Consider the following 25,424-nt stretch of genomic DNA (forward strand, 5'->3'; position numbering starts at 1 on the left):
TGAAATATGACCTATTGAAGGGATCTTGAAGTACTACACATGACATAGCATGGAAGGCCAAAATAAAAGGATTTTCCCATTTTTGATGATATACTATTTCTTTTGAAGACACCCTTTTGCTTATAACTCTCCCAATTGAATTTGTTCTAATTTGGGAAGAGGACAAAAAGAAGATGAGAATTGGCACTTGGTTCAGATTATAAAGTAAGTAAAGTCACTACCACTGAATTAGGACCAAAGTACATTAAATTCAAAATCACTTCAAGATTAGGATGAGTAGAAAAATGATTTTGCGGAGGCCATCTGAGAGAATAGGGTGACCCTTTGACATGACAATGAATAATTATCCAAGGCTAATCCACATATCACTAATAATGTATGACAAAAGAGATGTATACAGAGAGCAAAAATAAAGTTATCTGATCAGATAATCGTCTGAATAAAAACATGCACAAAGACTGGACAAAATATTCAACTCTTAGAAGCAAGGCTATACAACTTATTCAATTCATGTCACAAAGACCAATAGACCTTCGAAGATCTTCATACCTTCGATTATCTAGGGCTTTAATGAAGATATCAGGTAGCTGTCTTCAATTGGCATAAAGGTTAAGCTAAGGATTTTACCTTCCACGAGATCTATAATGAAATGATATATATATATATATATTGTTCTAGAATGCTAAACAGGATTCTTAGAGATATCAATAGCATTCATGTTATCACAATAAACAAGAAAAGTGGATTGAGAGATACCATAGTCATTAGGCATTTGTTTCATCCATATCAAGTGAATGCAACAACTCCCGGCAGCTACATATTCAGCCTTGGCAGTAGACAAAAAGACATAATTTTGCTTCTTGCTATACCAAGCAATAAGATTGTTCCTAACATAGAAAACTCCCCCTGAGGTACTCTTTCAATCATCAACGTAACTAGCACAGTCAGCATCATTGTACCTGTCACATCCCAGTCTTGACTCCACCGTAGCACGATATTGTCCGATTTGGGCTTACCATTCCTTCACGGATTTGTTTTTGGAAACTCAGACAAGAACTTCCCAATGGGTCACCTATCCTAGGATTGCTCTCGCCTAAACTCGCTTAACTTCGGAGTTCTGATGGAATCCAAAGCCAATGAGTTCCCAAAAGGCCTCATGTTATAGGGAGGGGAGCATGCACATATAAGGCACATCAACCCCTCTCCGTTGGCTGATGTGGGATGTTACAATCCACTCCCCTTAGGGGCCCGATGTCTTCGTCGGCATACTCGCACCACATGACAGAGTGGCTCTGATACCATTCTTGATAACCCTCTTGATTGTTAGTAAATTAGACTCCTTAGGACAACTTTGAAAGCAAGCACACACCCCAACTACAAAGGCAATATCCGGTCTACTTGCAGTCAAATAAAGTAGGCTTCCAGACATACTTCTATATAAAGTTTGATCAACATCCTTGCCACTAGAGTCCTTATGAATTTTGGCACACGTACTCATTGGTGATCTTGCAACCTTTGATCCTCCAAGACTAAATTTCTTCACTAGATTCTTAGTGTACTTAGCTTGAAAGATGAAAATGCCATCATTTTCTTGTTTGACTTGAAGTTCAAAAAAGTAGTTTAGTTCACCAACATGGCTCATTTTAAACTCACTGGTTATCATATCAATGAACTACTTTACAAGAGAATCAGAGGTGGATCCTACAACAATATCATCCACATATACTTGAGCAATCACAACATTAGATTTCTCCTTCTTCACAAAAAGTGTATTATCAACTAAGCCATGTGTATAACCATGAGCAAGAAGATGAGAGGACAATCTGACATACCAAGCATGTGGATCTTGTTTAAGACCATAAAGAGCCTTCCTCAGTTTGTACACCCCGTCTAGGTGTGGGGATCCTCGAAGCCCTTTGGTTGATCCACATAAACCTCTTTATTAAGATATCCATTAAGGAATGCGGTTTTGACATCCATTTGAAATAGTTTGAACTTTAAATGGCATGCAGTAGTACAAAGAAGTCTGACATATTCAAGATAAGCAACAGGAGTGAAGGTTTCATCAAAACCAACACCTTCAAGTTGAGAGTATCCTTGAGCAAAAAGTCTAGCCTTATTTCTAATCATATCTCATGACTCATCAGACTTGTTTTTGTAAATCCATTTAGTGCCAATAACATTGGTATTCGATTGATGACCAACAACCAGATTTCATTATTTTCAAACTGATTCAGCTCTTCCTGCATAGCCAAAATCCATTCCGTTAAGGCATCTTTAATATTTTGGGCTTAATTTAGGACACATAGCACACATTCGCAACTTCATCAACAATTTGCCTTCGAGTTCTAACACCTTTGTCAATAGGACCCACTATTTCATTATCTCGATGACTTCTAGCCATTTTGGCTTGTCCTTGAACATGCTATGGGAATCTTGGTCAGTATTAGATTCATTCTCTGTGTCACTTTTTCACAACTCATCTGACTCAATAGAGGCATCACCTTTATTCTTTAAGGGAGGAAAGAACAAATCAGCATTTTCAACATCAGGAGCAGGAGGAACAATGAAGTCATCAACTTTGACATTTATGGATTCTATTTGTTCGAAGATTGTAAACTCTATAGGCTCGACCTATGCTGGAGTAACCCAGAAAAATTCCTTCATCACTCTTTGTGTCAAACTTGGCTAGGTGTTCCCGATCTCTCAGAATATAGAAAACACTACCAAAAACTCTAAAGTACTTCACTATTGGCTTTTTACCTCTCCAGAGTTCATAGGGAGTCACATCAGTTCCTGGCCTAAGAAACACAAGATTTGAGATGTAGCATGCAGTGCTCATAGCTTTGGCCTAAAAGCAGTTTGCTAGATTCTTGTTATTCAACAAAACCTTAGTCATCTCAATCAGAACAAGATTTTTCCGTTAAGCAACCCTATTTTGTTGAGGAGTGATAGGAGCAGAGAATTCGTGTTTGGTGCCATAAGTAGAATAGAATTCATCAAATTGAGCATTCTCAAATTCGGTACCATGATCAGTTCTAATTCTGACAAGAGGAGGATGACTGGACAGAAATTCATTCATCCTTGCTTTATACACGGTGAGGAACTGTGGAAAAGTATCTGATTTTCCCCTCAAGAAACACACCCAAGTATACCTAAAGAAGTTATCCACAATTACAATATACTTATTCCCTCCAATAAACAATGTCTGGATTGGGCCAACGAGGTCCATATGCATCAATTATAGAGTATTGGAGGTTGCAATATCATTCAACCTTTTGTGAGCCACTTTGGTATGCTTTCCCAACTTACAAGGTCTACAAACATAATCAAACACTGAAAGATGAGGTAAACCCTTAACAGCTTATGAAGATCTTTGAAGTTAACATGGCCAAGTCATCTATGCCACAACACATTAGCATCATCAATTGCTTTGTTGCATTTGGAGGAATCGCCAACTTTTGAAGTATCTAGAATGTAACAATTGTCACCAGATCTTAGAAGAACCATAATATTATTTCCATGTTCATCCACAATTCCACACCCTTTCTTAGAGAAGCAAACTTCATCTACCACTTCATCGTATAGTTAACTAATGCTAATAAGACTTGACTTCAAACCTTCCACATAACTAATGTTCTTAAGCTGAGGTAGACCAGGAATATTTACAACCTTTATTGCAGTGATTTGAGACTTATCTCCACTACCAAAAACAACACTACCACTATTGAAAGGTGAAAGAGATAGGAAGACATCCTTATCCCTAGACATGTGATGAGAACACCCACTGTCAAGATACCACACATTTAGCTTGGAGGCAGAGAATGCATTGAGAACAACCAAAATCTTTCGAACAACAATTTTTTCATAAATAGGCTTCATTGGTTAACATTTCAACTTTCTTATAGAAAACCGAGAAAGTCTCATACTTGAGCATTCTCAAATCCTTAAATTTTGAAATGGTCATCTGGAGCTTTAGATCTCTCACTTGTTTCTCACCTTCATGAAGTATTCTGAGCTTGTCTTGAGTTTGAATGGCAATTGTGCAATAACGAACATGAGCAAACTGATTAGACGAAATGGCAGAAACAATAGCGTTCCTGGCTTTCCTATTTGCCATGGCAGAAGTAATTTTTCCTTGAGTCCATTCACCCTTAGGCTTAACCACTAATTCACCATTAACATTACTTGACGATGCCCTCCATTCTAGGGTAAGATAGTCAGCAGCAACTAAGTCTTAATCTTCCAAAAAGATTTGAAACTTTTCACTCCATGTAGCATAATTAGTTCCATAAAGTATGGACGAGAATTGTAAAAGGCAGCAAAACGTTCACGATCCATGGTGAGATTCCACCCAATACCAGTTACTCCCAGAAACCACTATAAGTATATCTAGAGCAAGGCTCTGATACCAATTGAAATTGGTACCAAGCGGAATATCCTGCAATTTGAAATTCGATATATGCTTGATTGACTAGTCAGTGTCACCAATCAACTAAGACCAGATTTATTAATTTACCAAAACCGAAAGTAAACAACTATACTTGGTTTACTAACCTAACTCTAGTTAACAAAGGTCTAGTTCAGTGTACATGTAAACTTTGTTAAACTTAGTTGACAACACATATCTATTTGTAAACCCTAGAGTCAATGTGTAACATGCAAATTAACAAGATATTTGAGCAAGAATAACAGTAATCAACAAAAGGAGTTTTTCGCCGGAAAAACCTAGAAAAAACCAAGAACTCACCACTAAGCCCAATCCATTAGTGTAAACAAAGGTTCACACAAAGCACAATTCCTAGAACCCTATCTATGAAGCAGCTTTACCTTTGTGCAACCTTGCCTTACACGAGATGAACTCATATAGTCTTCACGAAGTGGTAGCTCATTCTGAGCTCATTACCTTGTGGCATCAAGAACCAACACAACCAATGCAGATGATATAACAATGATGGTTATGTAAAATCTGGATTCAATGACCAGTCAATTTGTCCAGTCAAACGTTTAAAGGAAGAAACTGATGATAATCCTAAAACAGGTCTATATATGGATTTGAAACTTAATGCAAGACCATGAAAACAATGCAAACCTACTTCCTAATGATTGGTTTTTAATGCATGAAGAATGTTTGACAGTTATGGTTTCATATATGGAGAAGAGGCAAGCTCAAAGGTCTCAAAGCAACTCTCTCACTCTAAAATAAATTCTAAACCCAAAAAAAAAAAAAAACAAAAACCCTAGGGAACAGATCTACCCAAGGAAATCTAATTTTCATCAGCTAACTTATGCCTAGCACACTTGTCGGCTGCAAAAGAGATCTAGCCAGATCGATGGCCAGAAACTAACCACCAGGATAAAGGTGTCAGTCAGCCCATGTAGGCTATCTTAATTTGTGTGCCTATACAACTGGAAGTCAGCGTGCAAAACTGACTAGACAATCAAACTAGACATAATGCAACACGAATATAGATATGAAATAGACATACATGAATAAACCTTTTGAGGTGAAAAGTGCTACATCTTTAACTTTAATCCAGCAGCAACATCCTATAAACAGAGTATAGCCTAAAACTATATTAAGCATGTGTGTAGTTTAATTACAATATTTGACAAGGAAAGCCAAACGTAAAAGTCTTGACTTCACAACGACCATATGAGATTATTCAATGTGCATAGTATGTGGACATAATGTGCGTGTGTTGTGCATGTAATGCGCATGCGTTGTATACGGAGGGCGATTATCATTAATTTACTTCTGTAATGGTATTTCATGGTTTTATTTTTGAATTCTTACATACATAAGAAGTTAACTTTTTGTCATAGGAAGTTGCACCGTTTGAATGACTCTTTTTGTGATGGGAAGTTGCACCGTTTAAATGACCCTTATTCATCATCTATTTAAGTTATCTTGTGGGTTTATGTTGAAAATGATGAAGAAATGCCGCATCACCTCTTCCTCTATGCAATCTATTTTTGACAATGTTCTTCTCAAAATTCTCATCATTGTTGCTTCCCGCTCATTAAGGGACCTCTTTTCAGCGAAGATGCTATCGAAGAAGTTCAAGGAAATAGCTGATGACCCTTACATCTACCAACACATCAATATTATAGACTTTGAGACCGTCAACCCGCTTAGATCATGGTGCACATCTAACAAATTCTCAAACTTCATCAATCGTTGCATCCAGTGCCGCAACCCTGAGGCCCTCTACATGGTGGGGATACGATACTTCTTCCGAGACAATAAGGAAGAAGCCAGAATTCAGCGGCTTAAGAGTGCAATTTCGAAGGGCCATCAAGTAACAATGTACGTGTACGGTGTAATCTTGGTGTGCCATGGGTGGGATTCCAAGCATGAAGGGCTCAAACTTCTCTATTCTCTTAATTGTTCACAACTCGGGATAGTTGAGTGTAATGGAATGCCGAGAGAAGTTTCGGCAGTGTTTGTCGGGTTTTTAGGTGCATAGGGAAGTAAAGGCCCGAATCCTAAAACTTCACCACGACAACGCTGCCATCACTTGTAGCGATTGTGGAAGTCCACAGGGTCCAATCACACTCCGAACGCATTAGGATGTATATGATTATGAAAAATTCACTACATGTAATGCCTGTACATGGCATCAGGAAGTGAATATATTTTGTGATGTATTATGTGGTAGAGATAGGTACTAAGTATGTTTTTTAGTTCGTTTTATTTTGTTGTAATCGCAGCATTTAAATTCCAACCCAGCTTTTTATTTTCCTTTAGTCCTTCATGTATTACTAAATTCGTAATTCTATTGGACTTTATACTTTAAAATTTTTCTTCATACAAATACACAAACAAGAAGCTTTAAAAACTAGGTATAATTACAAAAACTAGCTCAAGGTGTCATCATTACCATGTCATCGATCTATCTTGCCGCCACTTTTTCCCACTCATCAATGCTTTGTCCATCTTTTTATTATTTTCTTTGGATATTGTGCATGAATGACTAACAAGCAAAGAAATGCACATTCCATGCACAGAACATGCACAACACATGCACAGTATACGCATATGTAGTGCATATGAAATGCACAGCATATGCACACAACATCTTCATGTCCCCTAAACGAACCCAAAATGTACAAATAATAGTCAATGACAGGTCCCATAGGTTTGGTGTGTGGTTGGGTTCTCGAGGGTTGTCTGAATTAAAAGTGATGATAGTTGGTTATTGTGCATGCATGGTTGGGTTGTAAAGTCTCAACCACCTCATCCAGTTGGTTATTATGCATACACAAACAAGAAGCTTAAAAAAAATAGGCATAATTAGGAAATTGTGATAATTAATTACGAAATTGTGCATGAATGACTTTTGAGTTGCATCAGAGGTGGTGTATTTATTCATGCTTGTCCAAGCAGAAACCACCTTATCTAGTTGCAGAACGATGAAGAAAGGCAGAATTATGAAGAAAGGCACAACAACCTCAACTTTCATAAAATCTTTTTCGGACAAGTTTCTTATGGAAATACTCACCACCAAGGTTACTTCTTGCTTCTTTCGTTCCTTATATTCAACAAACATGGTGTGTAAGAAGTTCAACCAACTCGCCGAACATGACCGCATCTTCAAACACATCAGCATTCAGAGATTTGAAAGGGTCAACTCACTGACTTCACAGAGGACACATAAAGAAGTGTACAAGCTTTTGGAACAGGTGCAGGGAGTGCAACAATCCTAAGGCCCTGTACACACAAGGGATGCGATGGGTCTTCCGATACAATAATTCTGAACTCGTAATTGAGTCTCTGAAGACGACGATTTCCAAGGGTCATCAAGCATCAACATACATATACAGTGCAATCTTGGTGTGGCCACCAGGGGGGTGAAAAAGAGAGAGGCCTCAACCTTCTACATTCTCTCAGAAATTGGTAAGTGTAATGAAATGTAGAGAAAAAGCTTGGCAGTTTTTTTGGTCAATTAGGGTGGATAGGGAAGTTAGAAGTAGAATAATAAAACTTCATGAGGACAATGTTGCCGCCAAAGCATGCAGCGATTGTGGAAGTGCACAAGGTCCTTTCACAGTCTAACCTATTGGGATTTCTGGTGCCATGACAAATTCAGTAGCTGCAATTCATGTAGATGGCATCAAGAAATGAACTTTTTTTGTGATATGTTAAATGTTTTTAATAGGGACTAGATTCGTTTCTTTTCCGTTACTTGTCTTCAAATTTAGTTCTCATGTATTTTTGTTAGTAAATGGAAAAGGGAAAAGTTTTTGGTAACATTAACAATGTTTGCTTTCTTAAATGAAAAGAAGCACAGCATAAAGCATGAACAAAGCATGCTTAAGTCTCCAAAACCCGATGTCATAGGTTCGAATCGTATAGGGCGTCTGATTTTGTGTCATTGTTAATTGCGTTATGTCAAAATTAGACTACAATAATTGAGCACAAACCCCAATTTGACCTCCTTTATGCATCTCGTGTGCATACAATGTATAGTTTTCTGAAAAAAAATTGAAGCCAAAGCCAAGAAACATTTGACCTTAGCCATAGAACCCAAGAACTCACAAAATATAGGTAAAGCCAAGAAACCCAGCAGCCATAAAACATATGAACCCAAAAATTAATACTCATAAATATTGCACTTTGAAATCAAAACCCATAAACAAACCTTTAAAAAATTAAAAAAAATTATTCCCCAAATATCGTAAAGAAACCCACATCACTCTTATTGGGCTTTAGCTCATGTTTTTTTTAATACATCGATATTTTTACACTAAGGGGAGGGGGAGCTTGGCTAAGCCACACAATGGGCAACCTAATTTGGTATCGAATTCGCCATCCACGAGATTCGAACCTAAGACCTCTCATTTCTAAGTGAAGAGTAATACCACCAGACCGTAATACTGAGTGGCTTGGCTCATGTTGATTCATCTAATCCCACCTGCGACCTTTATGAGAGCTTTGTTGGATGAATTATTATCCATTACACACCAAGCTTTTGGGATTGTGAGATGGGAATTGTCTTGCCACCCAAAAGTTAGATGTGATCTGAATCTTGGGTCACCAGTTCGAAAACAGAGAAAGGGGATGGGTGAAAGGACGGCTATTGATGAGAAAGAAAGGGTTGCTGCCTGGTGAGGTGGGTTGTTAAAGGGTGAGTGCATCGTTAGGGTTCTTTGACAGAAAGAGAGTAGAGAGAGAAATCAAAAAATGGGAGGAGATAACCTATTTACATATGAGGGTAATTAGGTCATTTCAAGGTGTAAGAAAATCCTATTTCTGTCCAGCAACTGTGCATGGTGCGTGCATGCTTTGTGCATATTCAAAAAATCTTATTTCTGTCCAAAGATTAAGAAAATGTCCCATTTTGGGGTATTTCCTAAATTTTCATTACAATTATTAATCAAATTCCCAACTTGAATTAAAGTGTAAATATGATTGGTGTGGCATTATTGGGTGTGTACAAATTTAGTGCACAAACTTGATGCACCTAGCATTATTCTAAAGACAATATCAAGGTATAGTAACATGGCAAACAATACTTGTTATTGTTAATCCAATATTCTAGGAGGGGGTGAATACTCAACCTCCAGATTTCCTTTATTGGACAAATTTCCATGAATTTGTGTGTTCCCTGCACCAGTGTTACAGTGTTTCACATCAGAAAAGATGCTAATACTGCAAAACATGAGTGCTAATGCCGGTTCTATGGTACAAGCTCGGAGAACATTTTCACTGTCAAAACATGAGTGCTTCTATTTAGCATGGGATTCAGACTTTCACGACCAAAATTTGGGTGAACGTTTCAACTTGAAATCATATAACACTCAACAGCAACGAAAACAATGGACCGGCGACCAAATGTAGAGTCTACAGAACGATAGGTTGTTCTCCCTCGAGTTCAGATATAACTATCAACGAATCTGTCAACTCAAGGGAGAGGGGTTCGGACTTGGGAACTGGATTGATAACCTGCACCGTGACATAAGATATGAATGAGATGTCTAAACCAATTTCAGAGCCGAATCAAATCAAGATGTTTTTACCTTCTTGTTGTTTTTCACATAACCTATTGCCACTTCTTTCCGCAGTTGTGCTCTTTCAGAAAGCTCAAAGAACGAAGGGTTCTCTCCGTCTTTAATATAGAGGCTGATATCCTGTTGGAACAAAAACAGGCAAAGTTTAAATATACAGTTTTAACGGATATCCAATCCAAATCCTGTAGCTGAAAATATAAAAAAGACAACGTCCAACCAGGATCAAAATCATAGCATATTAAAATTCAGGATTCAAGGTGCTTACCTTTACGTATATTTCATCACCCTCGGCATTAAGAATGTCTTTCCACACTTCATTTAGTTCACTGTTCTCAGCAACTGATAAGCACAATCAAATAATGACTTGTTATTTTGGAATTTGACCATTATATATGTGGTGAGAACTAAGTCTAGTACAATGATTCAATACCTTGGGCTGTTACGAGGCTCATTACTTCCTCTGAGGCAATGTAAGTCAGGGACGGCTTAATTCTCATGATCTGCAGGGATTTTGGAGTGTATAATAATGTTAATATGGAAAAATATTTGATAGAAAAATCATATTCATTGAGAAAAGTCTGCTGCATCGTACTTGTTTGCCCAAATTCGAGTCCACGATCTCTGCAACAAGATTCTGTACCTGCAGTACACCACTTTGTTACTTCCTTTGTCTGCTCTAGGTGACAACTATGACTAAGTTATTGTGAAAACTATTTAATTAATTAAACTCAGAGTTCGAAATTTTACAAAATTGGAAATGAGGTACTGATGTTTAAATGAACTTGACCTACCTTTACACCAAGTTTGTTGCAAATATTTTCGGCAAGAAGAAGAGAATACGCGGATTGCTTGTCTGCCCTGGTTGGATCTGAAGAGAGGGTACTTTAACACAATGCAACCAAAAGCTAATTTAAACTTCATAAAACCAAGAAAAGAGAAGGGAGGGAGGAATTCAAGTGTGTTCACCTCCGAGAAGCCATTCTCTATCGGATATTACAACCACCGACAAGGGAACATCTTCGTTCTTCAATGAATTATGGAAATGCTCTATGGTATCTTGTAAGGTTTCAAAGTTCAATGGATTTCCAATCTGCAGCACATTGAAAAAAATGGAAGTTTTAAAGGGCAAAAAAGGAAACTTCCAGAGAAAACTAGTATCGAGAAAGAAACGAAATCCATAATGACACCAGAAGGTTCCACTCTCTAGGTTGAAAGAGTGAGGCAGTACCCGATGAGAAACCTTGATGTGTTTGAGTTTTCCGTGTTCAGAAACTTGTCTCGTCTTCATTCTGTCCTCTAACGGTACATCTGACAGAATTTCCTGCATATATAAAACAATGATTCCTGGTTGTGAAGACAAAAAATTCTAGTATTGCTTAGTCTCTATCATGCTTCCTTAAGGTGAAGAAAATTGCAATAACATCCCAATTGATTTGTTGGCGATTTCGCCGCCTTCACATTACTTTTGGAGTACATTGCAGCCACTTAATATAGCTACCTCTTCACAGTTTTATCACACATGTACTTGCGTAAGTAACAATGTAGGTTTACGAATGCTTTACAGATCAGGGCAGTTGATATATTAGCAATTTTCACCGCCTTCTGTTACTTTGGAGTACCTTGCATCAATTTAATATAACTACCTCTCCACGATTCCATCACACATGCACTTGCGTAATTAACAATACACCTTGACTAATTAGAACATTGTTTTACAGTTCAGGGAAATTGCTGAGTATAGGATCCACAAAGAGTTCCAAGCGAATTAGAACATACCACAACACTGCCAGGTCCAAGATAATTGTCATACTCTTCAATCATCTCTACGATGTCGGGGCGCCATCCAAGCAGAAGTATAAATTCTTTTGGTCCCAGATTATAATCTGAAGCCTGCATTAGTAAGAACAAATTTATTCAGAGTTGGAGACCAAATCTATTAAGCCCTGGTGGCCTTCAAGCAATTATGTCTTAGTAAAGTCACACCTTAGAGCCTGGTTTCTTGGGACGCCTGACAATGTTCTCAAGTCTTGTTTTCACCAGTTGCAAGGAATGCGGGTGAGTACCACCGTTTGTTTCTAGATCATCCAAACTTTGATCAGCGCCTATTTCTTTGACAACATTCGAATAAGTAACATCTGGTGTCTTACTCCCATTAACAGGTGCAATGAATAATACCTACAAGACGAAAGTGCACAATGTTAGGAGCTCATAAATAAAAATGATGGTTAACCACGATCCATTCAGCCAGCAAAACAACATAAAGCAAATACCAAAGCAAATGAAGCAGTCACAGAGTGAATCGCTCAGGTTTCCATGATCATCTTAGTTTCTTTCTTCTATTTTGCCATTATCAAATTTTACCGCACTTTTGTCTAATTGTCTGCTCATGATAAATAAAAACAGGAACTGCGAAAGTAAACAATCTAATCAACCATCGGTGTGTAGAGAAATTTACAAAACAAAACTTTAACAAACATTGTGTTTATGATTCCATTTTTCACAAGTCAAAAGAAATCTCAAAGTTACTGGTGCTTGTTTTAGTTCAAATTAAAAATGTAAATTAAGTCCAGAACTTCTCATACTTTGTCAGTTTCCCGCAAGATTTCACTGTCATTGGGGTGGAAGTCTATCTTCCCGTTCCTATAAAGCCCACAAACAACTGCCTGAAAGGGATATCCAGTCAGAGAAATTCCAAATCAGCCAGCCGCAATAAGTTCTTCACTAGCAGAATTACATTTGGCAGATGGTGTTACCTCTCGAAACCCATGTCGTAACCTCCTATACTTGATCCCCGCTAGACTTGGGAAACTGCAAAGATTAAATACATTTTCTGCACTGAGCAGAAATGATATCAATTAGTGTGCCATCTCAGAAATGATCGGAGAGATGGTTCCAGTTGCCTGATAACCAACATGATTTAGAAGTAATCACCGTAGTAAAAAGAACAACACATGACTTGGGTTGACAGGTCTAATTTCTAGTTACCGCCTAAAGATTTCAAACTGATATTTGTAAAGATAGTAGGGCCTCAAGGTATCGATTTATTACCTACAAATAAATGCACAACTGATAAAATGGGAGAAATTATCATTACAGCAATAACATTTCATCTGTAACTTTCCGATTGTTGGTCGTTAATCACATGTCCTTTTGGTAATGCATAAAGTTAACTTTGAGGGTTCAAAAATAGAATTTCATAAGCATCCTCACGAGAAAATTAGTTATTTCTTCGAAAGAGACTTGTACCATACTTTGATAATTAAGCAAGTGCCTGTAGATCTTTATGAGTCCCTTTTGACGAGAGCATTGAACAAATAATTTTGATGCACCATTTTCTACAGGCTCTACTTTTAACCCTGAGATTGACTTTAAGAGCTTACACGTATTGGAACTTGAAACCTGCATTCATTGGGGAGGGAAAATTTAACATGGTTTTAGCACACTTTGTAATAAAGTTTAGTACGAAGACACAGAGATTAGTGATATACCTCAACAATTGTGGGGACAGATTCCATGTTAGGAATAGGTTGAAGAGCCAGAACAGACAAAAAAGCATCGGTGTCAACTTCATACCTAAACAGATGAGGATGTGAAGTCAAAACACGTTTGAAAGAGAAGAAATTTGTAATAAACTAGGAAATTCCAAAGAAACTTTAACCAAAATCTTGTATACTCTAAGATGATCTCTCACATAGAAGTTAAAGTTGATCAAGTTCTCACCGGTCACCCTTCGTTGGCAGTATAATTATTGCACGTGCCTTGTTGGCAGCGGCTCTTTCAAATGATTTTGTTAAACTAAGGCTGCAACTGTAAGAGTAGAGCCTCAATGTAAGAATCAGAAGCACACAAAGTCTCTATTTTATTATCAAATCCAATTACCTATTACATCATTTATTACTTTGTTAATTTTTATATTCATTGCACCGAGGCCTTCCAAATCAGACGGAGATGACTTAGAAGATTTCTTATAGCCGCACCTCTTTGAAAGGATATCAATATGAATAAGATCTTTGGCTAAATTGTCCGCAAGCTTGTCCATCTGCTTTCTTGGGAGATCGGACATAAGAAGAATTTTCTGCCTCCTGTGAACATGTAAGCAAGACAACAACACAAGCCAGTAATTTAACCACACAATCCTGATATAAGAACCTCTGTCCGAGTACAAGTATTAGATTACCTAGCTGTAGCAGTACCTAAGCGGACAGCAATTTCATGATACTTGTTTAGTTGCTTCAGTATGAACTGAAGATGACTGTTCACTCCACAAATAATGATATGATCAGTCTCCAGAACTTGTATTTGTGCGCCCTCTCTGAGCCTGTACATATTGGTCTGTGCAAATCATGGCCATAAGGATGCCGTTTACATATAAGTTAGATGTACGATAATGTTCCATGATTCAAGAACTTACCCTGAACTGTTCAGTCATTGTGCTCAACAAGCGAGTGTAAACCAATATGCCCCATATTGCAAGAACAAAACCAATAACACGTTCAATGCGTGTTCTTTGCTGCAGTGTACATCGTACAATACATGTTATTTACAATCATTTAAGAAAATACAGAATGAGCGAAAGCTTATAGAATGAACCAAATGATAAAAGTAGAAAACGACATCACACTTTTAGATGTGTCGATGATGAACACAGACATGCCCAAGCCTCCCAGAAGCAGTCCTCCAAAGACTCCTTACTACCCCTGTGTAATTTGAAATGCATTCAGATTGTAAACAAGCATGAGGAATAAATTCATTTAAAAATAATACCATTAATAAGACTGCTGAACCGTTACAATATCAAATAATTGTCAGCCGACATCATAACAGCTTCAAGTTTTTTGGAATAGTAGTGATAACAACAAACTTTCTCATGATATCAAAGCAGGAAATCCTGGTCAAATCATACAAGTGTAACCAATATAAGTTGAATTCCACATGTTGGCCTTTAATGGTGAAAAGAGGCCAGCATTTGACGGGAGTGTTAGAATATAAAATAATTGTTGGTCTAAGATGCTGAGATCCTTGTAAAGAATTGGATAGAAGAGACAAAACCATATTCTTTCAGCAATTCATTTGTGATAGACAACGATTAGACCCCAAATGCTTAAGCTGTTTGGGAATTGGTCAACAATGTATATCAATCTAACACCGTCCCTTACACAAAACCCGTTCTTGCTTTCCATGTTGCCAGGCAAACAGAAAGAAAAATATAGCTGAAACCCCACCCTGCACCAAAAAAGTAGTGAACGGATTGAAGGTTCCACATCCAGGACCTCCTGCTACCAAAGCTCTGATACGGTGATACCGTATTAGAAAACTTCAGCTGTTATGAAATGGGCCATCAATGTATATCAATCTAATAGTCTAGACACCAAGAAAAAGATTGCTATAATGAACTACCATAAAGCAACATGAAGCAGAATATGCCAGAGAAAGTAATTCGACCTGCTCTTAGAAAGGATTATAGGTTACCTAAACTTGTAGAATAGGAAGCCACCAATGATAACAAATGAGAAGCATGCTACCAGGAGCACCACAAAGAACCTAAAAACATTTACAAAAGAATTTAGCCAAACGAGAACGGTAGCTTTGCAAAGCTCTATCCAAAATCTTCACTTACGTGGCAACATTTTTATCAAGTTGGATGTTAAATAGATACAGTAACCGTGCAAAGCTCCATCTAATATCTTGAAATGAAGGAAAAGACACATCCAACCGACGAGGCACGGGTTTATTCAAAGAATTAGAAACACAGGCAAAGGGCAAGGTGGCAGCCCCGAAAGTTTGAATGATATAGGGAAGTTTTGCTTGGACAAACTTGATGAAAGTATTAAAAATACTTGACTGCACCAGTCTAATTGAGAAATAAAAGGACACCAATCCCATCATGACTTTAGTCAGGTGAACCTGCAAATACACCAAATTCCATCAAGAAATTTACTAAATACTAGTAGCTGCCATGATATGAATAAAATGCAAGATCTGAAGCCAGCAGATTTCCCCGGAATTAAAAGATTCAGAATATGATGAGTTTGTTCAAGTTATCATGGATACAAATAGTTGATAACAGAGAGTAAACGGGTGAATCCACTAAATAGAGGAACCTCGAAAGGGGTTTAAGCTGTTATCCGCTTTAATCAATTCTAATTCAGCAAAACTGATTTGTTCTTTTTTTCAGATTAAAAAACAATTATATCTAATGCAGATTCATCCATCTAATGCTCTCGTTAGAAATTGAACAGATAAATAAAAAAATTTCTATCTAATGCTCTCACCTGAGAAATATTAATTGGGTCTGCACTAAAGAGTTTGTCATTCGAATCGTCTTCAACATTTATATACACAGTGGAATCTAACTTATTTTCTGCCCCTTGAGAACTGGCCTCACATTTTCCTGTAAAAAGAATAAACAAATGTAAGATATCCCTAGTGAGTGATCAAAATATAAAGCAGAATATCAATGCATTCACACATGATAAAGCATACAAACAATATTCTCACCTCTGTTGAAACTACATGCATGTAAAGACGGAGATTTGATCCACCAAAAGTGGCATGGCATTAATTTCCTGTTAAGTATCATATCAAAGTTAGCATCATATGGCTCGTGTACGCTAAAACTCAGGATAACTGTGCATCAATATTTGCCCCAATGTATGTATCATAACTAGGTTGCACAAATACAGACATCAACAACTGTACTCCAAATTACAATTTCTGTCAGTTACATAATATGGTATTTATCACAACATGCATGAGATAGAAATCGGAAAGCTTTTCATTCATAACACCATATGCTGCTTGCAAAACTTAAATGTGATAACCGTGCATCTTGGTTCTGTAAATACCGAACAGATGATAAGGGCTTATAAAACAGAGCTCGACACGGAGAATTTATGTATATGGCATCGCACATTAACTGACCGTTTTCATCATTGTCATCAAACTCCTACTCTACAGGAGGAACACATACTTTTAAATAGGCAACAGCATGAGAAAGGCATTTAGTACTAGTTAAAATAATAAGGTGGTTTAAGCAGACAATTTCCTCGAAGATATGCAGGAGTTTGAGCTGAAGTATTTAGAATATCAGAAACCGTGTATGTCAATCTGCAAAGAAAGGGCGTAATGAATCCAGATAAGTCCTCACGGAAAGTACTCATCTTTTGATCACTCTCTCTCCGCCATTAGAGCCGGTAACATTGTAGGTTCAATTCCTGCTGCCGGATGTGAAAGTTCTTCCTTAAGGCTAGGTTGGGTTCCTCAGGTGAGGGGTGCAAACGTTATCCCTCTACTTCAAGCCCTACTCCCGAATCGAAAAAACAATGAGTCTTGTTGTCGTACTTCCTCTCCATCCGGGTACTAACACAGAAACTAAACTTCCAGGCAACTGAGCCAGCCCCTTTATCTACCAAACTTCAAACTCCAACAAGTTCACACTTGCATCAAAAGAATTCGGCACTACCCAACAGTTGAACACCCGAAATCTCTCAATTCGCATTACAATCAACAGTTGAGAATTTCAAGTACTACCCAGCTGACAAATACTTAGGAATCAGAGGAACATATAAAATCTACCAAGAAACAAAGCATGAAACTTGAAGGTTAACAACAACCAAGTACCACTACCAAGTGATGGGGTTCAAATGAATTGGTTTTCAGGACCAAGAGTGCAAACCTGGACCAAATTCGGACGCTAAAGAACCTAACGTTCGGATTCATACACGAAAATGCAACTCGAACTACAGTTCAAGGACGTTTGCTACAATTAGTCCATTAACCAATTAACGGAATAAACCCTTTAAAACCCATATGAATGCCAATGCCATCAAACAACCAAAAACTGGCATCATAAAAAACCCTCACTTGGTGATTGAAAAGATGAGGAAATGAAATTCTAAATACCTTTTTGGGGAAGAAAAACGGTTGGAGACGGGAACCCGACAAGGCAAAACGCAGAGCTGCAAGCTGTGCAGCTGACTACTCGGAAGAACCATGTCTGTGAGACTGTGACAGTCACAAGTGTTTTTCCGGAGTTTTGAGGTTTCACAAGAAAGAAGGAAACATTGGAGACGCAACAGAAACTTCAAACAACACAAATGGAAGTTGGAAAAAAGAAACAGAAATCTGGGATCTTTCGGGGAATCAAACGTGGACCACCTGCAGAAATTTTTCAATGGAAACTTTTATTTTTTAAGTTGTTATTAACTTTTTAAAATATATATCTTACTATTTTTATAATGACACGTGATATATATTTCGGATGCCAATTATACTGAAGAATCTCTCAACCACGTGGTCCCTCCCAAAAATGTCATTTGCTTTCCTATGCGTGCTTGCAACTACAGAGGACACTGGACAGTCGTTGTCAAACCTTTTGTCGTCGATTGATGATTAATTTCAGTACCATTAAAGCTTGTGGATGGAGATGTTCCAGACAAGAACACCAATAATCAATTATTTGATGATATTTCTATTTTGCGAGGATTACGATACCGTTGGAAAGATCAAATTTTTTAAATTAAATAATATGATTGTAAATAATTGAATTATTAATTAAGTACTGATTAATGTATTTATTTATTATTAATGATACATTATTTAATTTGTAGTTTGATTTAAAAAATTTGATATCTCTAACACGATCCTGAAAATTATCACCAATAGCGGTTTTTGATTTCTTATCCCGATTTCATCCACAATCAAACAATATATCAGCGTCTCACATGAATAACATTGTGTTTTTACCTGGGGATACTTGACATTGTGGATCTCAACACGTGAATAACCTCAAAATCAATTAATAATATTGAAAGTCATTCAAGTCAATGTGGTTGAAAAGGATACAAGTATAATTTCATTTTCTAATATAAATCGACTTTATATGAACAAGTATTACAATGAGACACGGTAATTTGATGGAAGGGATTTTTTTTTTTTTTGGAAAACCTTAACGGTACGAAGAAAATTTTATTGATAACAAAATATTATAAGAGGTATCTCACGGTGATAAACTGACTTCTTTTTCCATGTAGTTCTGGTACTGCATGAGCCATGAGGTAGTATCATAGTTTTTACACAAGGATCAAATGATACACAAAATCATAGTCGCTGGCCCTAAGATATGCATCTATGGGAGTTTGAATTCGGACTCGGAACTCCAACTCTTTGCTCTCGCTTTCCACTAGACCAACCCTTTGAAATTTCTATGCTGTTATTTAAGAGAATGGTTGTAACTTGTAAGAGAATTTTTACTAATCATTGTTGTGCGTGAACGCGTGAGACTAGAGATTAGTGATTACTTGGTTAAGGGAAAGTGAGGATGGAGAACAAAGACAACACAAGAAGCAATCAAAGTGGGGCAAGTGGTGGAAGCTGAATCCAATTGTCATGGCGTGAAATCTATCATCGAAAACTACAAATACAATAAAAGATGAGTTGAACAGATCAACATGTACAATAAGTGCAATTCCACATTTGCTACACGCACTTGCTTCACACAAGTGCTTATAAGGCTTTACACTGAAAAATACTTTTGCCGAGCCTAATAACATGAGTTTCTAATTAAGAAAGAATTAAAGTGACTGATGAATTGAAGCCCACAACGATATTCAGCCTGGAATATGCCAAACCCACAAAGATATTCAGCTCGCAGATGACGCTCTAGGCCTACTACTCGAATTAGTAAAGCACCCCACTCTCAAAAGGTAGGTTGCAAAACCCACAAAGACATTCAACCCGGAATATGCCCTAGGATGACAACCTCTGGCTGCCCAGATCTCACAGATGATGACGTCTTTACCTAGCGTGCTGCCTGGTTTGACGACTCCTACAACCAGTCTTTTGCCCATCGCCCCAGAAACTTTCAAGTTTGAGTTTTGGCATCATAACATAGGGTGTGAGGTCGTATTAAGCACACCCTATGTTACTCGGGTTAGTAAGACGCCCCTCTCTCTACAGGTGGGTGGCAAACCTACATATTGAACCAGACCGGGATGTGATGGGATTCAACGGCCAGCGACTGCCCAGATCCTGCAGATGATGATGCCTTAACCTAGCGTGCTGCCCGGCTCAACCCCTTATCGTACAACCATTTTTGCCCACTCGTCATAAATTTTTTCTATATTGAATTCTCTACAGCCCTTCATTGAAATGGAACGGCAACGTTTGCGATATCTTGCAAGCTTGATGTGGCTATCTCTTGATTTTGAATGTTTTCTTCCTTTTTTTTTATTCTAATTTTCTTTTGTGTATCACTAATTTGAACTTGGCACCTAATTCAACAGTATGAAAGAGAATACTCGCATACCTCTTGAGTTTGAGTTTTGGTTCCTAATGATTCTTTTCCTACCACTTGAATAATATTATTCCAGATTTTACCAGTAACACCTCACCGTGATAAAAATATTACGAGTAGAAACACATGTGCTCAAGAAGTCAGATACATAATATTATTTACAGGTACATAATAATTACTTAGACAATAGCTCTAAAGAGTAAAACTATCACTTACCCTCACGTTCACAATAAGAATTCGACTATAACCTTTGTCTTTCCTAAATGAAATAAAAGCCAAAAGAAAAAGAAAACTTAGTTCATCGCTGGTCATCTTGCTCATCATCGGAGATGTCAAAAAACAAATCATCACTCTTACACAAGGCATAGACTATATCCACCATGGTTGGCCTTTTTGAAGAATCTTTATGCACACAAGCAATGGCAACAGTCATAACATTCACTATGCTCTCCATTGAGACCGACTCCAAGACAAGTTCACTGTCCACCCACTCCCTGAGTTTCCTTGCCTTCTCTTCCTCATTTCCCTCCAAAATACTACCAGCACTTGCCCACAAAACATTTCCATCTTCATCAACTGCCTCCTTCCCCGAAACAAGCTCTAATAAAACCACCCCAAAAGACAAAACATCCATTTTCGTCGACACCACCCCGTCAGCTAGATACTCGGGTGCAATGTAACCTTGAGTTCCAACAATGTGCATCGTTATGGCATTGCAACCGGTCTTTGCTAGCCCAAAATTTGCTATTTTCGCTCTCATGTTCGAATCTAATAGAATATTGCTGCTCTTGATGTCTTTGTGCACAACCCTCGGCCTAGTGTGCTCATGAATGTATAGGAGACCGTTTGCAACGTCGATAGCAACTCGCAGCCTTGTCTTCCAACTCAATTTTTCCTTCTGGTTATGATGCAACCATGAATAAAGAGAACCATTTTCGACATACTCGTAAATTAGATAGCAAGAATCATCCTCCTGGTCTATGCAGAAGCCCTCTAGCTTCACCAAATTGCCATGGTTTACCTTCAAAATTCGAAAAGCCATTGTTTTGTCAATTATAATTCAAAATTGTGCACATAATCACTTACTAATCATGTTGTAATCAAAATACCTTTGGAAAGTAGTTAAAATGTTTGCTAATAACAGTAAATTAAAGGAAAATAATTTTTTAGAAGTTATTTAAGTGAAAGTTACAAATCTTGGAAGTCATCAAAGTTTTTCAGTTCAAGCATGAGAGGCAATCTCACATGCACCCTAGTTGAAGTTCTTTTTTTTTTCCGGACAACGCGATAAATATTTTGAACTATTTTAATTAATAACATGTGTATTGAGTGTTGTTATTCTCATCCCAGTATCTTATTCCTCATCCACTTCTTAATGAAATTTTTAAATACCAGTTTGTCCATTTATAAAATAACATATAAAGACCTTAAAAGGTAATATACAGGTTCTTTAAGTGGAAGGATTCCATATTAACCATATATCACTCCTTGAATTTCCTTGTCCAAATTAGATTCATGTTATGGTTTGTAATTCGATTTTGGTTGTGATGGAGGGGTCACTATTCCAAAGCTGTAGCATGAGCAGGCTCAGTTCACAGAATAAGAAACCCAAAGAAGGCAAAAGTTGAGTAAGGAGCCTAGAGCCTAGAGCCTAGAGCCTAGAGCTGTTGTCCAAAAATTGAGAAAAAAAATTCCAAATTAATTGAACCAATTCCATAAAACGGGATTTAGAAAAATTCAAAAAAAAGGACCTTTGCAATTTGAATCAAGGAGGAGGGACACCCAAATCCGTTCTCCAAAAAAAGTAGTACTTGAAAAAACAACAATCCCAAGGAGATTCCTTGAATCCATATCTGAATTTGGAAGACAACACGTAAATATCTTCGATTTGTCTTTCAAGATTGGCGTTCGATTTTGCTAAGAGACAAGTTTATAATTGCATATGTGTTTTAGAAGTTATTTTAGGAATAATAGTGGATGGGGAAACACTTTCAATTTTTTAACTTTTTATGGTGGGTAGAATTATAATGTAGTTAAAAAAAAAAAAAGATAATTGTGTAAGTCTACCAGCTCTTTATATATTTTAAACTGCTCTAATATATATTCAATTCTGAACAAAATAGAAAAGATATAAGCAAGTAAATGTCCTCTTTGATCTCACCAAACCTATTATATTTACATGAAATATGATTCCAACAACTGACTGAACCCTCCAATATTGCCCAACAAAAACTGAATTAAAAAATGACTAAAAGCCAAATTGCAAGGCCGCACGTTTGGAAGTTTATGCACACGGTTCAGTTTGTTATCTTCATCTGGTACTTCATTTAACTTTTGATTTACGAGGCACTTACAAGAGAAGAATTCAAATTTCAGTACGATAGCATAAACATTATCATAGTTAACTGATTTAATCTATACTTCTACCTCATTTGACTTCTTTGCCAATAAATTTTGTCTAAATTTTAGAAGTACATCGTCTATGGCTACATTCGAAGGCTCTACAATTTGAATATTCAAATATATGGAAAACCATTTTTTCTGCTTGAGCATAATCAATAAAAAGGACCCCAAATGCGACACCGCTGACGGCAGCCAATTTTCCTGGCATTGTTTTCTTCCTAAGTATGCTTTAAACACAATTAATATTTAAAGCCCCCGGCCTAACTAGATATGCTATTTTAAAAACTTGAAAAACGTAATAGGCAGACAAGTCACATTGCCAGATCACCTCAACAATATTTTATATTAAATTAATTAAATATTTGGAACAGATCAGTTTTATAATGAGGCTTCTTAAGAGCTGTCCTAGTCTCAATCCCTTATCTTTTGGAATGTTTCAACCTTTGGCTCAAACAAGACCTTCCACTATCTATGCATTTTTCCTTGAATACATACAGACACTTAGTGTCGATATATTTGATGGTAGTATCAAATCCAACGATCCTAGTCACTCAGTTTAAGTTGTTGGATAATCCAAACGGCCAATGGAATCATCGACGTACTTCAGTGTTCCTGACAATGCTTCATATATATCCGAAACAACGTTTGCTTAGACTTTCATACAACGTTTGTTTAGGTTTCATCTCGAACAGACGATGTTATTTTGGCCATGAACAAAATATTCCACATAGAAAATAGTAAGTAAAATATCCTACGTTCCAGTAAAACAACACTAGCTTATCAATCCATATATATATATCAATTCACACTTGCCTAACCATTATTCACAAATTTAAATTTGCATTATGGATAGCTAGTTTGCTGAAGGAGTGTTTTTGGAGAATCTAAGTTAAAACTGACTTAAAAACGGATTTAACTTGTCTGCTTAAGATGCTTTAATTGCAAAAATTGCCTAGGAAGGACATGTATGAGCAATCGAATAGTGGATTTTTAGTAGTGTAGCGGGGTTGAATGAGAGTGGAAATAATCTCTCAAAGGTAGTGATTTTCACACTCTTTTTCCTTGTACACTTTTTTTTTTTTTTTAAATTTTTATCCGTTAATTCTCCTTTGATTTGTCACAGGCTAAAGAGAGCCTAATTTTGATAGTTTTGTAGAATAGTCCTTGTTTCCAAGTGAACTTGTGAGGTTAACAAATGCTGAAGTGTGTACTATGCAACAAGATGAAAACTTTACCAAATGCCCAAAAATTAAGAAACAAAAACAGAGAAAAAGAAGGAAGAAGAAGACGAAGGTGAAAGAACCTTTTGTAAGATCTTGAGCTCCTCATAGGCGTTCCACTTCATCTTCTTAATGGCATAGTAATCTCCATTAATGGAACCTTTATACACAGACCCTTCAATCAAGCTACTATCGCTGAACCCATCTGTGGCCTCTCTCAACTCTTCAATCCCAAACACTCTATACTTGTCCAAGCAATCCGAAACATCCGCCATCAAGTTCACCTCCATTTCCTTCGACCTCTTTGACCCCTGCTTGCTCCTGTACAGAACCTTATTCTCCTCCTCATCTCCTTCGCCGCCAATCTTCTTCATCAGCAATCCGTCTCTGTAAATCGAAAACCCGATGACGAAAACCAGCAAAAGCCCGGTAATTCCCAGCCCAATTGCGAGCCCTGTGATCACTCCTTTCCTCTCTGTCTTCCCAGAGGGTGGAGCAGAAGGAGCAACAGTGGGTTGGGAGAGTACCGGAAGGCGAGTCACTGGCACGAAAATCGTGTCAGAAGGCTGGATGTTGTCGCCGTTTAAATCAGTTATGGAATTTGCTTGCACCCCAAACAATGAAGCAACGGTTGAGATGATGTCAGAGGGCTGGAAAACGTACGAGATGAGGTAGTTGACTTGGTTTCCGACCTGGGTTCTGTTGGGGCACTTGCAGAAGATAGGTAAATAGGCGGTGACTCCGATGGTTAAGTTGGTGGCGACCAGATTGGGGTTTACGAGTTCGACGGACTGGTAGGTGGTGAGGTCTTGGAAGTTGTGGGTGGAGACCTGGTAGAAAGTGTCGCCGGCTTTGATGGTGTAGGAGATATTGGCGTAGGAAATGGAGATGGAGGAGTTGGGGGAATTGCAGGAGCAGGAGAGGGGGACGAGGAGGGGCTGGCCGGGGACCAGGGGGGCGGTTGGGGAGGAGATATTGCTGGGTTTGGAGATCATGAGGCGGCTGACTTGGAAAAGGTCGCCAACGGCAGCGAGGTCGAGGAAGTCGGGGAAAAGGGCACTGTAGAAGGCGTAGGTCTGGCAGGGGTAGTAGGTGGTTTGGTTGGCTGAGCAGGTGTAGCCTTCTGTGGTCGGACCTTGAGCTTCAGCATGGTGGAGGAGGTGGTGGCAGCTGAGGAAGAAGAAGAAGAGCAGGGCAGCGGAGACGTTCTGAGTTTTGGTTTTCATTTTTATCGGGTTCTTTCGTATTTTAATGTCTTATAATATAGAGTCATTTTTCAAAAAAAAATAGGATGCCTTGACAGTTAGATATCACTTTAATGAAATTATATGGTTGAGATTAAATTACAAGCTATAGAATCTCAACTACAAAATTTCATTAAAGTCAAATTTAATGTTCAAAAAGATGTCTCTTTTTTTTTTTAGAAAAATAAGGATCCCTTCGCTTAAAGCTTCCTCTCTCTCCTCTCTCTCTCTCTCTCTCTCTCTCTCTCT

At 37.7% G+C, this 25,424-nt stretch overlaps 3 protein-coding genes across 3 annotated transcripts; 1 reads left to right on the forward strand and 2 right to left on the reverse strand.

Moving 5' to 3' along the window:
* The first annotated feature begins 6,047 nt into the window (after window positions 1-6,047).
* Window positions 6,048-6,470, forward strand: LOC125477288 (putative F-box protein At1g67623). The gene has a single exon (XM_048584240.1). The coding sequence runs from the start codon at window positions 6,048-6,050 to the stop codon at window positions 6,468-6,470; it is 423 nt and encodes a 140-aa protein (XP_048440197.1).
* Window positions 6,471-9,496: 3,026 nt separating this feature from the next.
* Window positions 9,497-18,188, reverse strand: LOC125477435 (putative ion channel POLLUX-like 2). The gene is made up of 24 exons (XM_048584539.1): window positions 17,917-18,188; window positions 16,513-16,580; window positions 16,287-16,405; window positions 15,632-15,918; window positions 15,484-15,555; window positions 14,636-14,711; window positions 14,426-14,524; window positions 14,192-14,346; window positions 13,992-14,096; window positions 13,735-13,821; window positions 13,503-13,587; window positions 13,266-13,413; window positions 12,768-12,844; window positions 12,597-12,677; window positions 11,998-12,189; window positions 11,791-11,904; window positions 11,243-11,335; window positions 10,981-11,104; window positions 10,806-10,882; window positions 10,607-10,654; window positions 10,445-10,514; window positions 10,280-10,353; window positions 10,024-10,134; window positions 9,497-9,949 (listed from the first exon to the last, which is right to left on the reverse strand). Exons 1-24 carry the CDS (start codon window positions 18,006-18,008, stop codon window positions 9,848-9,850), a joined length of 2,556 nt encoding a protein of 851 aa, XP_048440496.1. The 5' UTR covers window positions 18,009-18,188; the 3' UTR covers window positions 9,497-9,847.
* Window positions 18,189-20,437: 2,249 nt separating this feature from the next.
* Window positions 20,438-25,220, reverse strand: LOC125477438 (serine/threonine receptor-like kinase NFP). The gene is made up of 2 exons (XM_048584545.1): window positions 24,015-25,220; window positions 20,438-21,329 (listed from the first exon to the last, which is right to left on the reverse strand). Exons 1-2 carry the CDS (start codon window positions 25,155-25,157, stop codon window positions 20,607-20,609), a joined length of 1,866 nt encoding a protein of 621 aa, XP_048440502.1. The 5' UTR covers window positions 25,158-25,220; the 3' UTR covers window positions 20,438-20,606.
* Between the last annotated feature and the right edge of the window lie 204 nt (window positions 25,221-25,424).

Source organism: the organism of the source record quoted next, unplaced genomic scaffold (assembly GCF_019419815.1).
Source record: "Pyrus x bretschneideri cultivar Hongxiangsu unplaced genomic scaffold, Pyrus_bretschneideri_v1 Contig21, whole genome shotgun sequence".
Lineage (NCBI taxonomy): Eukaryota > Viridiplantae > Streptophyta > Magnoliopsida > Rosales > Rosaceae > Pyrus > Pyrus x bretschneideri.